This window comes from Mus caroli, unplaced genomic scaffold (assembly GCF_978045245.1).
Source record: "Mus caroli unplaced genomic scaffold, Mus_caroli_1 scaffold_5, whole genome shotgun sequence".
NCBI lineage: Eukaryota > Metazoa > Chordata > Mammalia > Rodentia > Muridae > Mus > Mus caroli.
In genome coordinates this window covers 28,885,839-28,904,864 of record NW_028227260.1, presented here as the reverse complement: position 1 = coordinate 28,904,864, position 19,026 = coordinate 28,885,839, and the positions used below count along the sequence as shown (strand labels likewise).

General features: G+C 38.2%; 1 protein-coding gene across 2 annotated transcripts in view; it reads right to left on the bottom strand.

Moving 5' to 3' along the window:
- Nucleotides 1-19,026, bottom strand: part of Col4a6 (collagen type IV alpha 6 chain) — a 330,176-nt gene that overhangs the window by 161,270 nt on the left and 149,880 nt on the right. Inside the window, exons 1-2 of one of the 2 annotated variants that reach the window (XM_029473624.2) lie at nt 1,798-1,863; nt 1,353-1,436 (exon numbers count right to left, since the gene is read on the bottom strand). In XM_029473624.2, coding sequence (XP_029329484.1) covers nt 1,353-1,436; nt 1,798-1,860 — 147 coding nt within the window. In that variant the 5' untranslated portion in view covers nt 1,861-1,863. Of the gene's footprint in view, nt 1-1,352; nt 1,437-1,797; nt 1,864-19,026 lie in introns of those variants that run through there. The other variant, XM_029473623.2, reaches the window with a different exon arrangement.

Sequence of the window (19,026 nt, the reverse complement as noted above, 5' to 3'; positions counted from 1 at the left end):
TAAATCCCAATGACCCAAATTGTATAAAGAGAGAACTCCCACTTGTTATTCTCTGACCTCCACATGCATGAAGTGCCCTCCAACAAAATAAATCAATGCAATAAAAATCCTTTTAAAAGAACTCATTGGCCTTAGTGGCTACAATGAATGTAGATTCACGAAAAGACAGGAAGAGTCTCCGAGTGAGGGAAGTGTACAGGTAAGACATCAAAAGGGCTCTGCCATTACTTTGCTGTGTGACCCCCAGGAAGTCATTGTCCCTCTAACTCTGTTTCCTCTGTACAATCAGATGAAGAGCTCCCTAAAATGCATTCCTTTTCTGATAGCTTATGGTTCTTCAAGTTTATGTCCTTAATAATGGGCACGGTCCTTTCAGATGAAAAGATGGCTTTTTATTCTTTTCCTTCAGATTCTGGCAGAGTTTGACATTTCACTTTACTGCAAATGGAAGATAATGGAAGAGAAGGTGGAGCAGTCAACCTGTTCCCTGTTTGACTATGTTTTTGAAGGTTTGGTTGACCTCCCCCCTATGCTACTGCTTTCCTTTGACAGTACAGGCACTTTGGCTTAGTTGAATCTGGTGAGAATGCAAACATAACACAATCCTAGAAGTTAGATGGTCTGAATTTGACCCAGCAGCCATAATTTCTGAGTAATATCTATACTTTTATTTGAATAAATGTCCTTGAATACATTTTCTATGCAGGGTTATTTGGTAGAAATCGCACTGTGGCTACATGTATATAGGGACTGAGGGGAAAATGCTGTGTTTATTGCAATTCACATGGCATTATATTTTAAAGCATAATACATCTTAAAAAAATAACACCTTTTATTTTAACAGAGTATCTACAAACCATTTTTACAGTTGCCTGTATTTCTGGACTTTACAGATTCCCGGGACTCTTCATTCTATCCCCAGTAAGCCAGTGATTTGGGACAAATTGCATCCAAATCTGTAGATTAAAGACTGGATCACCTGTTCCCTAGAGTGGCAGGGAGAAACTAAGTGGATATAAATGAGCTATGAACATCTCCGCATATCTACAAACATTATCATAATCTGGTTCTGTGCAAGCTAACTAGCTTTTGGAGTCATTTCAACGACACTGTGGGGGAGCCTTGGCATTAAGTCAGTGAGTGAAACCTCTTCACAATCCCTCAGAGATTTGACCACTCTCTTTCTGATTATTAGCAGTGGGCAAAGTGTTTTCCAGCTTGCTCTCAGCGCTTTACTCTTGCTATGAGGTCAGAAGAGCAAATTCTACACTATTTAATTCTAAAGGAAACAGATAAAACAAATAACATCCCCCGTGACTATTTGTCTTTCAACAATGCAATAAGCAACTCACTCTTGCTCCTTTCTCAGGAGAGCATGTACAGACTCCATGGCAATCTTGGCTCCCACATGGCTTTCCATAGGACATCTTCTGTCCCTATTAAATAAAAAAGAGATGTTAGATGTAGAGCACGTGAACCAGGGGAAATCATTACCCCAGGGAAATTAACCTTTAGTCACATTTTTCTTAACCAAGTAATGGACTGATTGCATACATTGATGCCATTATTTGAATGAAAGACTTATGCTAGCATCCCTTTAGGTAAAGTCTATATTTCATCAAATACCCAGTGTGGTAGCTGGTTGAGAAATGGTAATATAGACATTACTTCATTAGTAGAAATTCCAGTTGCAGAATAAAAGAGAATGTGTGTTACATATGGGGCTGGTATGGAAGAAGGTGTCCAGAGATTTATGGATTTGTACTTATAGACAGAGCAGTAGTTGTTGCTAATTACCTGAGAGAACATGCTAGAAATATAGAGAAAGATGAAAGTAGCGACCCTGAACCCTGTTCCCATCTTTTCAAGATCTATTTTCAACGCATCATTCAAACTGAGAGTGCTTCTCCTCTACCTCATGAGTCAGCTTCAAAGTACTCAGGTGGCATCCATGCACACTATTTTGGGAAATCCTTAACGTCATTCCCCTCTCTACACTGCTTGATAATGTTGTCAGTGAGATAGCAATGATGACTAATTGATGTTCAAGAGTCCTTCAAATGGCCTGATATGTGAGCACGCTTTAAAAAAAAACAAACAAACAAACTCCTCTTAGTCTCTTCCTTGCTCATTCAGCTTCCATCATGTGGGCAGACACTCATTCTATTTAAAAAACCTTCACATGTGGACTAGCGTAAGTTCCAAGGAACTAGATTAGTCACTGCAGAATGGGATGCTATAAAAACAGTTTTCCCTGGTGTTTTGGCTCCTTCTTCAAGTCAGTTTAGTACCTTCATTCATGTTCTCAAACTTTCCTGCCAACAGAATCACAGCTTCTGTGACATTATCTGGGGACATGTGACTGAGAATATGCATTTGCATAAAAGATTTTGCAACAGCACAGTGCTTCTGAACATGCACCCATACAAAAATTAATTCAAAATTAAACGTGTAATAAGTCTAAAGTGTTTCTGACCACACTCGCCAGTGCTGTATCAGTGGGTTCACTGCAGCCTTGGCTCTGAACACACAGCAAAGATAATTTGCTTCGTGTATGTTGCCACACTACACAGTGTTAACAAACACTGCTTGAGACACCTCTGCACAGACTTAAGACTGTTGTACATAATGAATTACAGTGTTTTCATAAGACTTGGAAAGATTCCGGCTTTCATAGACATGTGATGACTTAATTACAGAAAACAAAGGCTTTCAATGGTTCCCTGCCATCATTCTTTAACATGTATCAGATTAGTGTCTTTGGATTTTTACCCTGTTAGAACGTTGATTTTTAAATTTAACTTTGCTGACATAAGGTTTATAAATACTCACTGAATGAAATTTGACTTGGTATTAAGGCACAGTATCCAACTGTTTCTGAATTTGCCCTAAATGTGTGCCTGTCATTTATTTGTACTACACATTTACACAACCCAGTGTTCTCAGCATTGCCACTTACAAAATCAAAACACTGATCAACTCTGAAAAATATTAAAGATGTATGTCCTGAATTATCAAATATTCAGCCAAGGCTTAATGCATTGTAGAAAAATAAATAAGTATGTCTGTCTAGTTAAGTATGCAAATTTGCTTTCATTTTAAAAAATAATATTCTTTGACAAGAATTATTTCAAAATAATTTTTTTTCTAATTTGTATTTAATTTTTTTTTTGCAATCCAGATTTTATCCCCTTCTTGGTCCACCCTCTGACTGTTTCCCACCCCACACCTCATCCCTACCCCTTGTCTCCACAAGGATGTCCCTACCCCATACCCCCCAAATCCCCCCAGACCTCCCCACACTCTGGGGCCTCCGGTCTCTTGAGGGTTAGGTGCATCATCTCTGAATGAACACAGACCCGGCAGTCCTCTACCATATATGTGTTAAGGGTGTCATAACAGCTGGTGTCTGCTGCCTGGTTGGTGGTCCAGTGTCTGAGATATCTCTGGGGTAGGGTCCAGGTTAGTTGAGACTGCTGGTCCTTCTACAGGGTCACCATCCTCCTCAGCTTCTTCCAACTTTTACCTAATTCAACCACAGGGGTCAGCAGCTTATGGCCATTGGTTGGGTGTAAATGTCTGCATCTGATTCTTTCAGCTGCTAAATAAAAATTTTAATGACTTGATTTGCTACAGGAATAGTGTCACTTCTTAGAATGTTCTTCCCCAGATGGGTTTTCTTTCTTTATGTCTTCTTTATATAAGCCAGGTCTCATTTTGATGGTTGTTAGGTCACTCCAGAGAATTCACCTTGAGGTGATCCCTAGTTAATTCCTTTGTTAGCTTTTCAGCATCAGGCATCATCTTCGCCTACTAGAACCCAAATTCTAGTTTATTAAGGACATCATCTGCCTTGGAGAACATGGTCACCTCAATGCCTAAAGCAGTAGATGACCATCAACTCATGATTGATGATTACAGGAATGAAACCATGGCATGAATCGAGATTAACCTCAAAGACTTGACTTAGTGTTTTCTAAGTCTGCTCTCTAACAGATCCTCAATCAAGGACTCCAAATGGAAGAAATCTGCCATTCTGACCTTATCAAACTTTGAAAAACCTTTGAAAATATTAATTCTAACTAATATGTGCATCACGAACTTCATCTCTAGGCTGATTTAGTATCATTCAACTTTAAAAAAAATTAATAACTGACATTTCCTCCAATGGGGGGAAAAAAACATAAGCTGGTCTCACACTTAATCATTCTTCCCTCTCTCTGTGTAATGTGTGCCTTTTCCTAATTCTCAGAGAAGATTGTGAATTTTTTCAGATGGTCTCTTATCTCTTAAGACATTCCCACAATACTTTATCACCACAACACTTCCATAATAAGGTAGTGATGGCAGAGCTATGGCAAAATATTGCTATTTTAGATTCCAAACACCTTCCCGATATGAGATAGCTTATCTCTCTTCTATGCCTTTGACATTCGAAGTGGCACTGTACACTTTCCAGTTTGCCCTCCATTTTACTGTATACACACAGGCACATTTTTCATAAAAGTAAGATCAAGAGATGCTCTGAGAAGAGGCACCTTGAACTAGTGGAGGCCAGGAAGAGAATAAAAATAAAACCAAGAGAAAAACTCAGTTATATTACAAGTTTTTATTATTTTTTTTTTGTAATCCTGAAAAGAAAGTAATAGGTTTGATAGACTGATTTTAAATTTCAACTTTGTCATAAACTTTCATATTCTTGACATTTTGCTGATCTGTATTTGCTTGCCCATACATTCCTGCATTCTGAATCACTCTTCATAGGATGTTTGTAATTAGTAGGAAGTGAAAGAAAATATATGCTATTAAGTAAGGGGAAAGCTATACCTTACAACTGAGAGCACTCAACAAGTTTACTTTGAAGCTATATTCTGTTCCCATAAGGCATCTGTTTGGTTTCCTGTAAAAACCATTATATCAAAATAGGGGTGGCAGTAAACGAGAGTGAAAATTTAGATCTTCTATTGGATGGAACACAGGGCCCCCAATGGAGGAGCTAGAGAAAGTAACCAAGGAACTGAAGGGGTCTGCAACCCTATATGAACTAACCAGTACCCCCCCACACACCCGCCCAGAGCTCATGTCTCTAGCTGCATATGTAGCAGAAGATGGCCTAGTCAGCCATCAATGGAAAGAGAGGCCCCGTGGTATTGCAAACTTTATATGCCCCAGTACAGGGAAATGCCAGGGCCAAGAAGCAGGAGTGGGTGGGTAGGGAAGCGGGGGGGAGGGGGGGAGGGTATAGGGGACTTTGGGGATAGCATTTGAAATGTAAATGAAGAAAATATCTAATAAAAATGAAAAAAGAAAGGTCTGTAATAATCTAAGAACTTCCATGTCTCTTCTATAGGCAAGGTTGTACTCCTTCTGCAGCGGGACTTGGTAATGTGTAAGGGTCACCCAGGTGGTACTGGTTTTGAAGGCATGAAGGGGTCATGCAGAGCAGCTGAGGCTCGGCACTGCATCAGCTCCTGTTTTCTGACCTGCTTGAGTTCCAGTCCTGACTTCCTTTGGTGATGAACAGCAGTATGGAAGTGTAAGCCGAATAAACCCTTTCCTCCCCAACTTGCTTCTTGGTCATGATGTTTGTACAGGAATAGAAACCCTGACTAAGACAGGAGCATACCTTAACACTTAGGATCTTAATACCATTTCCATCCCATTACTCCATATGTCAAGGCCATATTCAAGTTTCATACCTTCCCTAGCCATGCCAGTGTCAGAAAAAAAGCTATAGCACTCAATGTTCCAGTCACTGAATAAGCATCACATAGTGCTATGGGACCAACTTTACTATGGATCTTTGGTTGAGGCCCAACATCTTTTTCCTTAGCTAGATGGTAAGTTTGTAAAGAATATCCAAGCTGTTTTCTTCCTGTATATTCTCACACATGTTAAAGAGGAAAATCTATGTTCTAGCTAATCTTTGAGGTACTATTACTTTAGTTAAAATACACAAAATATGTGTCCAGGCCAGTCCCCAGAATCCAGGACCCTAAAGGCAACATAAGTATCCAAAATCCCAGAGGTCATGCAGGCAATGAAAATCCTGGTAGAGACACTCTACTAGACCTGAAAACTTGGTGGTTACTAGAACAAGAGGCTACTCAGGCCAAAAGACCAGAGAGGAAAATGGAAAGCAATGGAAAAATCCAAAACATATTCATCAAACAAATATTAACTCCAAAGTTGGCACTGAAATGTATAACCCCAAACACAGATGACTAGAAGCCAGAGTAAGAACACAACAACATCCAGAACAATATGGCACCATCAGAGCCCAGCTATCCTACTACAGTAAGCTATGGATATTTCAACACAATTGAAGCACAAGAAAACAATATTACATCCATTATTATGACAATGATAGAGGACCTTAAAAAAATAAGTAAATACCTTAAAGAAATACATGAAAACACAAATGAGCATGTGAAGAAAATGACTAAAACTGTTGAAGACATGAAGATAGAAATAGGGGACTTTCAGGATAGCATTTGAAATGTAAATGAAGAATATACCTCATAAAAAAAGAAATAGAAGCAATAAAGTACACACAAACTGAGTGGGAATACTAGAGATGGAGAACCTAAACAAGAGAACAGTAACTACAGACATGAGCATTATCAACAGAGTACAAGAGATGGAAGAGAATCTTACTTGTGGAAGATATAATGGAAGAAATTGGCATAGCAGTCAAATAAAATGTTAACTAAATGTTCCTGACAGAAAACAGTGAGGAAATATGTAACACTATGAAAAGACCATACATAAGAAAAGTAGGAATAAAAGAATAATAGGAATAGAAGAAGATTCTTAGCTCAAATTAGCCCCAAAAATATTTTCAACAAAGTCATAGAAGAAAAATTTCTTAACCTAAAGAAGGAGATACCTATAAAGGTACAAGAAGTTTGCAGAACACTAAATAGAGTGGGGCAGAAGTAAAAGTCCACTCCACCACATAATAATCAAAACACTAAACTTACAGAACAAAGAAAAAATATAAAAACTTGCAAAGGGAAAAGACTAAATAACATATAAAGGTAGACCTATTAGAATTACACCCAACTTCTCAATGGAGATGCTAAAAGCCAGAAGGGCCTGGATAAATATCTTCCAGACTCTAATGGCATATGCCAGCCCAGATTACTATACCCTGCAAACTTTCTATCATACTAGATGAAGAAATAATATATTCCATAACAAAGTCAAATTTAAATGGTATTTATTCACTAATCCAGCCCTACAGAAGGTACTAGAAGGAAAACTTCAACCCAAGGAGGTTAACTACACCCAAGAAAACACAGAAAATAATTTTATACCAGCAAATCTAAAAGAACACACACACACAACTAGCAACATCAAAATAATAGGAAATAACAATCACTGGTCATTGATATGTTTCAACATCAATGGATTCAACTCCCTAGTAAAAGACACAGGCTAGTAGAATGGGTGTAAAAACAGAATCCATTATTCTGATGCATAGAAGAAACACACCTCAACCATAAAGATAGATGTTACCTCAGAGTAGAGGGCTGGAAAAACATTTTCTAAGCAAACAGACACAAGAAACAAGGTGGAGTACCCATTCTCTTATCTAGTAAAATAGATGTTTAACCAAAATTAATCAAAAGAAATGGGGAAGGACACTTCATATTCATCAAAGCAAAAATCCATCAAGATGACTTCTCAATTCTGAATATCTATACTCCAAATGCAAGGACATTCACATTTGTTAAGAAAAAAAAAGTACTAAAGTTTAAATCACAAATCAAACCTCATATATTGATAGTGATAGACTTTAATACCACACTCTCACTCATGGACAGTTCATCCAGAAAGAAAGTAAACAGAGAAACAATGGAACTGAAACACACCATGACTCAAATGGACCTAACAAATAGCTAAAGAACATTTTACCCAGCTACAAAAGAATACACCATCTTCTCAGTACCCGACAGAATGTTCTCCAAAATTGACACATTTTGGCCACAAAGCAAGTCTCAATAAATACAAGGAAATTGAAATAACCTCTTGTACCTTACCAGACCAGCATAGAATAAGCAGGATTTCAACAACAAGAGAAAAAGCTTCAAACTTATTGAAACTGAGCAACTCTCTAATGACAACTGGGTCAAAGGCAGAAATAAATAAAGAACTTAAAGTCTTCCTAGAATTCATTGAAAACGAAGGCATGTCATACCCAAACTTATGAAGCAGTGCTAAGAGGGAAGTTCACAGCACTAAGTGTCTTCATAAAAAATTAGAGCGATCTCATACTAAGAATTTAAAACTGCACACGAAGCCGGGTGTGGTGGCACATGCCTTTAATCCCAGCACTTGGGAGGCATAGGCACGTGGATTTCTGAGTTCGAGGCCAGTCTGGTCTACCAAGTGAGTTCCAGGACAGCCAGGGCTATACAGAGAAACCCTGTCTCAAAAAATAAAAAATAAAACTGCACATGAAAAAAAGCATACACACTGTCTTAGTCAGGGTTTCTATTCCTGCACAAACATCATGACCAAGAAGCAAGTTGGGGAGGAAAGGGTTTATTTGGCTTACACTTCCATACTGCTGTTCATCACCAAGGACGTCAGGACTGGAACTTAAGCAGGTCAGGAAGCAGGAGCTGATGCAGAGGCCATGGAGGGATGTTCTTTACTGGCTTGCTTCCCTGGCTTGCTCAGCTTGCTTTCTTATGGAACCCAAGACTACCAGCCCAGAGATGGTCCCATCCACAAGGGGCCTTTCCCCCTTGATCACTAATTGAGAAAATGCCTTACAGTTGGATTTCATGGAGGAATTTCCCCAACTGAAGCTCCTTTCTCTGTGATACACACCTAAGAGGAATAGATGGCATGAAATAATCAAAACTTGGGATTAAAATAAAAAAAAATAGAAAGAAAGAGAACAATATAAAAAAAATCAAGGAAACAAAGAGCTATCTATTTGAGAAAATCAACATAATAGACAAACCTTTATCCAAACTAAAACACAGGAGAGAATACACAATTTCATAAAATAAGAAATGAAAAGGGGGGGTCCTAACCATAGAAACTGAAGAAATCAAAAGAATCAGCAGGTCATACATCAAAACCTTGTACTCCACAAAGTTGGAAAATCTAAAAGGACAAATGCCTTGATAAATACCACCAAAGTTAAATCAAGATCAGATAAACAATTTAAACACCCCTAAGTAAATAGAAGCAGTATTAAACTCTCCCAACCAGGAAAAAAAAAAGGCCAGGGCCAGATGGTTCTTTGAGAAAATCAACAAGATAGATGAACCTTTAGCCAAACTAACCAGAGGGTATAGAGTCAGTATCAAATTAATAAATCAGAAATGAAAAGGAAGATATAACAACAGAAACTGAGGAAATTGAAAAAAAAACATCAGATCCTACTACAAAAGTGTATATTCAACAAAACAGGAAATTCTGAATGAAATAGACAGTTTTCTAGACAGATAACAAATACCTAAGTTAAATCAGGATCTGAGAAATTTCTAAACAGTCCCATAAACCCCTAAAGAAATAGAAGCAGTGATTAAAAGTCTCACAAAGAATTCTCACCTGAGGAATACCAAATGTCTGAGAAGCACCTAAAAAATGTTCGAAATCCTTAATCATCAGTGAAATGCAAATTAAAACAACCCTGAGATTCCACCTCACACCAGTCGGAATGGCTAAGATCAAAAACTCAGGTGACAGCAGATGCTGGTGAGGATGTGGAGAAAGAGGAACACTCCTCCATTGTTGGTGGAATTGCAAGCTTATACAACCACTCTGGAAATCAGTCTGGCGGTTCCTCAGAAAATTGGACATAGTACTACTGGAGGATCCCACAATACCTCTCCTGGGCATATATCCAGAAGATATTCCAACTGGTAAGAAGGACACATGCTCCACTATGTTCATAGCAGCCTTATTTATAATAGCCAGAAGCTGAAAAGAAGTGAGATGTCCCTCAACAGAAGAATGGATACAGAAATTGTGGTACATTTACACAATGGAGTACTACTCAGCTATTAACAACAATGAGTTTATGAAATTCTTAGACAAATGGATGGATCTGGAGGATATTATCTTGAGTGAGGTAACTCAATTCCAAAAGAACACACATGATATGCACTCACTGATAAGTGGATATTATCCCAGAAGCTCAGAATCCTTCTTAGAAGGGAGAACTAAATACCCATGGAAGGAGTTACAGAGACAAATTTTAGAGCAGAGACTGAAGGAACGACCATCCAGAGACTGCCCCACTTGGGGATCCATCCCATAAACAACTACTAAATCCACACACTATGGCAGATGCCAACAAAAGCCTGCTGACAGGAGCCTGATATAGCTGTCTCCTGAAGGCCTTTGCCAGTGCATGGCAAATTCAGAAATGGTTGCTCACAATCATCTATTAGATGCAGCCCAAGCTCCCCAATGAAGGAGCTAAAGAAAGTACCCAAAGAGCTAAAGGGGTCTGAAGCCCCATAGGAGGAACATCACTATGAACTAACCAGTACCCCTAGAGCTCCTTGGAACTAAACCACATGGGACATGTGGCTCTAGTTGTATATGTTGCTGAGGATGTCATAGTCGGTCATCAATGGGAGGAGAGGCCCTAGGTCCTGTGAAGGTTCTATGCCCCAGTATAGGGGAAGGACAGGACCGGGAATAGGAGTGGGTAGGCTGGGGAGCAGGGGAAGGAGGGAGGGGTTAGAGGTAGAGGTTTTTCAGAGGGGAAACTAGGAAAGGGGATAACATTTGAACTGTAAATAAAGAAAATATCTAATTAAAAAAAAAGGAAAAAAAAAAGGTCTCCCAACCAAAATAACCAGGACCAGATGTGTTTAGTGCAGAATTCTATCAGACCTTCAAAGAAGATCTAATAACAATACTCTTCAAACTATATCACAAAAATAGAAACAGAAGGAACACTACCCAATTTATTCTATGAAGCCGCAGTTAAACTGTAGTCTCCCTTGGAGATGGAATGGTTTTTGTCTAATCAAGAACCTGCCACAATTTCCTTTCTCAGTGGAAAATCTCTTTATAAGAATTTTTTCCTATTTCTATCATGTTTAATGTTCCAAATAGATTTTAAAAAGTGGTTGAGTGCATAACTTTTAGCTTCAGAAGGTATCATGTGTATTTAAGAGACATTTAACTATTATAATATTTAAGAGACATTTAACTATTATAAATTATTTTGATGACTTAAAAGTCAATATTGTGCTGTATATTTTAAAATAAATTTTATTAGTTTAATAAAAAAGATGATGTTTAAAAAAGTGGGTGACAGAAATTCAAGGCCATACTGGGCTATATAAGAAACCTAAGCTCCGCCTGAACTGGTGATAATATTAAAAACATTCTTTCTCTACAAAATAAAAACAAATAAAATGATTCAAAGACATCATTTACATGATCAGGTAGGCTTCATCCCAGGGATGCAGGGATGGTTCAATATAGGAATTTCCACTAAAACACACACACCATAAAAACAAACTGAAAGAAAAATTAATATGAAAATATCTTTGACAAAAATGAAATACCCCTTCATGTTAAAATCTTGAGGAGATCAGGAAAACAATGTCCATACCTAACACAATAAATGCAACATACAGGAAGCCAACATCAAGTTAAATGGAGAGAAACTTAAAACAATTCCTCTAAAATCAGGGAGAAGACAAGACTGCCCACTCTCCCCATATCTACTCAAGATAGTTCTTGGTTTTTTTTTTTTTTTTCTGGTTTTTCGAGACAGGGTTCCTCTGTATAGCCCTGGCTGTCCTGGAACTTACTTTGTAGACCAGGCTGGTCTCGAACTCAGAAATCCGCCTGCCTCTGCCTCCTGAGTGCTTGGGATTAAAGGTGTGCTCCACCACGCCCGACCTCAATATAGTTCTTACAGTTCTAGTTATAGCAATAAACAACTAAAGGAGATAAAGAGGATACAGTTTCAAAAGGAAGAAATCAATGTATCATTATTTGCAGATGATATGGTAGTATACATAAGCAATCCCAAACTACAGCTAATAAACACCTTGTACAAAGTAGGTGGATACAACATTAACTCAAAAACTCAGTAGTCCTTCTATATACAAATGATAAACAGCCTGAGAATGATATCAGGGAAACAACCTCTGTCATAATAGCCATAATAAATATAAAATATCTTGGTGTAACTCTAACCAAGCAAGTGACAAACCCATATGACAGAAATCTACAAGTCTTTGAAGAAAAAAATGGAGATAATATCAGAAGATAGAAAGATCTCTAATTTCTCTCTCAGCCTGTTTATCCTTTGTGTAGAGAAAGGCCATTGACTTGTTTGAGTTAATATTATATTCAGCTACTTCACTGAAGCTGTTTATCAGGTTTAGGGGTTCTCTGGTGGAATTTTTAGGGTCACTTATATATTCTATCATATCATCTGCAAAAGTTATATTTTGACTTCTTCCTTTCCAATTTGTATCCCCTTGATCTCTGGCTAGGACTTCACATACAATGTTGAATAGGTAGGGAGAGAGTGGACAGCCTTGTCTAGTTCCTGATTTTAGTGGGATTGCTTCGAGTTTCTCTCCATTTACTTTGATGTTGGCTACTGGTTTGTTGTAGATTGCTTTTATCATGTTTAGGTATGGGCCTTGAATTCCTGATCTTTCCAAGACTTTTATCATGAATGGGTGTTGGATTTTGTCAAATGCTTTCTTCACATCTAACGAGATGATCGTGTGGTTTTTGTCTTTGAATTTGTTTCTATAGTGGATTACATTGATGGTTTTCCTCATATTAAACCATCCCTGCATCCCTGGAATGAAACCTACTTGGTCAGGATGGATGATTGTTTTGATGTGTTATTGGATTCGGTTAGCAAGAATTTTATTGAGTATTTTTGCATTGATATTCATAAGGGAAATTGGTTTGAAGTTCTCTATCTTTGTTGGGTCTTCCTGTGTTTTAGGTATCAGAGTAATTGTGGCTTCATAGAATGAGCTGGGTAGAGTACCTTCTACTTCAATTTTGTGGAATAGTTTGTGAAGAACTGGAATTAGATCTTTGAAGGTCTGATAGAACTCTGCACTAAACCCATCTGGTCCTGGGCTTTTTTTTTGGTTGGGAGACTATTAATGACTGCTTCTATTTCTTTATGGGATATAGGACTATTTAGATCATTAACCTGATCCTGATTTAACTTTGTTACCTGGTATCTTTCTAGAAATTTGTCCATTTCATCCAGGTTTTCCAGTTAAGTTGAGTATAGACTTTTGTAGAAGGATCTGTACTCACTGATAAGTGGATATTAGCCCAGAAACTTAGAATACCCAAGATACAAGATACAAGATACAATTTGCAAAACACATGAAACTCAAGAAGAATGAAGAGGAAAGTGTGGGCACTTTTCCCCTTCTTAGAATTGGGAACAAAACACTCATGGAAGGAGTTACAGAGACAAAGATCGGAGCTGAGACGAAAGGATAGACCATCTAGAGACTGCCATATCCAGGGATCCATCCCATAATCAGCCTCCAAATGCTGACACCATTGCACACACTAGCAAGATTTTGCTGAAAGGACCCTGATATAGCTGTCACTTGTGAGGCTATGCCTGGCCCTAGCAAACACAGAAGTGGATGCTCACAGTCAGCTATTGGATGGAACACAGGGCCCCCAATGGAGGAGCTAGAGAAAGTACCCAAGGAGCTGAAGGGATCCGCAACCCTATGGGTGGAACAACATTATGAACTAACCAGTACCCCGGAGCTCTTGACTCTAGCTGCATATGTATCAAAAGATGGCCTAGTCGGCCATCACTGGAAAGAGAGGCCCATTGGACATGCAAACTTTATATGCCCCAGTACAGGGGAACGCCAGGGCCAAAAAAATGGGAATGGGGGGGGTAGGGAAGTAGGAGGAAGGGTATGGGGGACTTTTGCGATAGCATTGGAAATGTAATTGAGGAAAAGATGTAATAAAAAATATAATTAAAAAAAAAGGAAAAAAAAAAAGAGATCTCCCATGCCCATAGATCTGTAGGATTAACATAGTAAAAATGGTCATCTTAACCAAAGCAATCTACTGATTCTGTGTAATCCCCACCAAAATTCCAACACAAGTTTTTACATACCTTGAAAGAACAATACTCAACTTCATATGGAAAACCAACAACAACAACAAAAACCCCAGGGTGGCTAAACAATTCTGTATAATAAAAGAACTTCCAAAGGTATCAGCACCCCGACTTCAAGTTGTACTATGGAACAATTATAATAAAAACCACATGGAATTTGACGTAAAAATATACAGGAACAACAATAGAATCAAATAGAAGCCTAAACATATATATATACACGAACCTATGAACACCTGACCTCTTCAACAAATGGTGCTGATCTAACTAGATGTCTGCATGTATAAAAATGGGAATCGATCCTTATCTATCAGCCAGCACAAAACGTAAGTACAAATGGGTCACAGATCTCAACAAGAGACCAGATACACTAAATGTGATAGAAGAGAAAATGGGGAATATCCCAAAGTGTATTGGCACAGGAGACAACTTGCTGCACAGAACACAGGCACTAAAATCAACAATTAATAAATGGAACATCATGAAACTGAAAAGCTTCTGTAAGGCAAAAGATACTGTCAGTAGCTAAATGGCAGCCTACAGATTGGGGAAAAAATCTTCACCAACCCCACATCTGACAGAGGGTTAATTTTCAAAATATATAAAGAGCTCAAGAAACTAGATATCAACAAACCAAATAATCCAGTTTTTAAAGGTACAAATCTAAACAGAGAATTCTCAACAGAGGAATCCGAAATGGAAAAACAAACAGAAACAACAGAACACTTAAAGAAAATTTCAACATCCTTGCTGTTAAGGAAATGCAAATCAAAATGACTATGAGATTCTATCTTATACCTGTTAGGATGGCTAAGATCAAAAACACAAGAAATAGCTCATGCAGGATATGGAGCATGATATGGAGCAAGGGAGAACACTTCTACATTGCTGGTGGGGGTGCAAACATGTACAGCCACTTTGGAAATCAATATTATGGTTTCTCAGAAAATTGGGAATCCATTTACCTACCTATTCCTCTCCTGGGAATACACCCAAAGGATGCTCCATCAGACCTCAAGGACAATTGCTGACCTACAGTCATTGAAGCTTTTATTCATAATAGACAGAATCTTAAGGCAATCTAGATGTCCTTCAATCTAAGTATGGATAAAGGAAATGTGGTACATTTACACAATGGAGTATTACGTAGCTATTAAAAAAACAACATTTTTAGGCAAATGGAACTTGAAAAATAATCATCTGGAGTGAGGTAACCCAGACCCAGAAAGACAAACATGGCATGGCTGTAAAATAAAATAAATAAATAAACATGCTACAATGTAGACCCAGAGAAGCTATGTAATAAGGAGGGCTCAAGGGAAGAACTTGTGAATATCCTTGAGAAGGAGAAATAGAACAGACATCATGGGTATAGGGGTAGGGTTCAGGAACAGGAGGTATCAGGTAGGGGAGGCTGAATGGTGAGGGACAATAATCTCTCCTTTTCCTCTTGTATTTATTGACACTAACTCCAAGATTAGTTTGAAAATGACAGCCAGGAAATCAAGTCATCAAAAGCATTACATTAGTTACTTCATACTATTACACAATTATTGCATATTCTAGAAAACCTTCATATATGAGCTGTGTGAGTACTTTTGGAATGAAAACATTTCTATTTGACCATTTGCTAGATGAAAAACCACACTAATACTTATGAATTTCAGAGATGATGTTATTTGCCATTTAGGTGACAAAGTTGTGAGGCTAGGTCTTCTTTTTTTCAGTGCCTAGTGTATTATAAGACAGGAAGATCCCCTTATAATGTTCATTCTCTGATGATCAGTCAAGGGCCCAGGAATCAAGAGCTGCTTCTTTGAGTGCATTAGACATATTCTTGGATCCACATTCACAGGCATTTCTAGCATAAACATGTGCAATGAAGTAAGCTAAATAGCTCATGGTTTTTTGGTATTTTTTTTATCTTATAGAACTGTGGGGCAGGCACTGTCACTATCATATTTCACAGAAGAGAAACTTGAGGTTTTGGGGGGGCGGGCATTTAAACTGACATCTCCTCAAGGTCACAAGGTTTCAATCCCACGTTTGGTTCCAAGTCTCAGAGCTTTTCCTCTAAATCAGATCGCCTTTGACAGCCTCCTACAGCTTCTCAGCATTGTACTGAAACTACAAGGAATTCCAATATGACTTTGAACACTTCTAAAGCAAAATCTGCTCAATGAAACAGAAACAAACATACATGTTAAAGCACACTGAGTTCTGTCCCAGGTTGAATGTGTATTTCCCTTTGAAGAAAAGCTCCCTATGATTTTATGAATGAAAGGCTGAGGAGAGAAGGAAGGGAGCTGCGGGAGCTGGCTCCCCACCAGAAGGACTTGTCAGCCACATTTGATCTTAAAGAAAGAGCTGACACCAGACACTGCTGAGCATTTCTGAAAGGCACTTCTTTCTAACATCTGCTCAAGTGTATTCACATCACATCATAAACATAACAGACAGGGTCAGGGAGTTGTAGAGAAATGACCATTCTGGAAATCATAGTAGAAGCTCTACATATCCAGAATGAAGAAGGACCTGGAGAGATGTAGTATTGCTTGGGTAGAACTTAAAATGGCCTAGCAAAGGCTTAATACACGATGTAAATGTTGACCAGAATTTTCTTTAAATAGATGGTGCTTTTCACTGAGAGTCTATGAAATACAATATTTTGCTAAGCCCAATTCCTGGGCACAGCTGAAGTTGTTAGGGTTGGAAGATACTGAAAGAGGCAGAAATTTCACAGTTTGCAGACACAGTAGATAGATTTAGTAAATAAAAAATATAGAATGCCAAGAACTTTTAGTCTTCAAATTGTAAGTATGTTCAATGTAATATCAAAGATGTACTTACACTAAAAGTCTTCTCATTATTTATTTATAATTCAAAGGTAACTAACTTCCCATATTTTATCTGGAAACCTTACAGGTAGCATAGCATTTGTGTGCAAAGTTCACTTGTGGTATGTGTCAAAAGTAACATTCAATAAGAAACATAAAGGATAAACTCTGCAACATTCTTTTGGTAAAATTTAGAGAGGGCTCAATTTTCTTTCTGCAATGGAGTCACTTCTTATTTATGTTCTTATGTAGCAATTCTCAAACTGTGGGTTGGGACCCTTTCACAGGGGTTTCCTAAGACCATCTGCATATCAGATACTTACATTATGATTCATAATAGTAGCAAAATTACAGTCATGGAGTAGCAATGGAAATAATTTTATGAGGAACTGCATTAAAGGGTGTCAGCATTGGCGAGGTCAAGAACCACTGGTCTAATGTATTATAACTACTAGAAAGGAAAGGGTGAAGTTATGACTATTATTGCAATAGGGTCCACTCCTTCTGGAGATGAAGGATGGAGTCAATTGGTAGCATAAAGATACTTCCTAGAATGCAAGAATGTGTTCTATGTTTTATTTGAAGTTATATTTTATAGTACACACCTCCAAGTAAATTTGTATAAATGTATTTGCTGTACATTTATAATATGTATGTGTTGTTATTTGTAGAATATATAATATAAATAATAAATATGTTCCCTGCCATCATGGAATTTATATTCTTTGATGGAATAAACTTATATAAACACTTAAAATATAAGAACTATGCCAAGAGTAATGGGAAGAAAATTAAAGGTATTATGTATGTTTAAAAATTTAAAACATGAGGACATTAGCAGTATTCCCTCATTAGAAAAATATTTGTTGGTGAGGTAGGGAGATAATTCAGTCAGTAGCGTGTTTGCTGTATAAGCATGAGGACATAAATAGGAATCGCTAGCATCAGTATGCAAAGCCATGGAGGGTAGCACATGCCTGTAATCCTAAGGAAGGTGGAGAGACAAGCAGACCTTCTGAGTTGTTTCAAAAATGAGGCAAAGCACAATTGATTAAGATACCCTTTGACTTCCATATGCATGTACCCTGACATGTGTGTGTGCACGCCCTTTTATGTCCTATGAAGGTCCTATGCCCCAGTATAGGGGAATGCCAGGGCCAGGAAGCAGGAGTGGGTGGGTTGGGGAACAGGGTGAGGGGGAAAGGGATAATGGGGGTTTCAGAGGGGAAACTAGGAAAGGGGTTAACATTTGAAATGTAAATAAAGAAAATATCTAATAAAAAAAGAAAGGCAAGGGAAGGATGACAAGAGGCTACATGGTATAGGAAGACACAGGCAGTCTTATGCTTGATATATGAGCGGGAGGAACTCACTAGTTTTGATTACAGAGTAACATGGTCAGATTGAAATATATATATGAAACCAACATGTTTCTGGCAGTAGGGTAGTAGTATGGATAGTAGATAGGAAGAGGAGGGAAGGCTAATCAGAAGACCTGCTACAGCAATTCACATGCTAAAGAATGGCAGCCTGAGTAAGGTTTATATGGAGGCTGGCTAAAGACAAAGAAAAATTGGATCTAGGAAATCTTTAAATAGGAAGGATGCCAGTAGAAGCTGAGCAAGGTAGAACCTCTCACACCAAGATCATTTTACTGCATTGAAGCTTTAGGGCACATTTTCTGAATACAAGGTCAGTATATTGAACTCTACAAGAAAAGTACAATTATTTTGAAAATACATCCTTAGGGCTGGAGATTGGTCCAGGGGAAGTTTGATGTTCCAGAGTAGGCGGGGGATGCTGGAGTGGTGGGGTGGGAAAATGTGGATGGGTGGGGAGCACTCTCATATAGGCAAAAGGGAGAGGGAGGGCAGATGTGAGATGAGATGGTGGTGGAGGGGTAACCAGGAAGTGGTATATAATTCGAGATGTAAACGAATAGAATGATTAATAATAATAAAAGAAAAAATACCCCCCAGAAGAATACTGGCTGCTCTTCCATAGGACCTGAGTTCAATCACATGCCAGCTCACAACTGTCTGTTTCAGGGAATTTGAC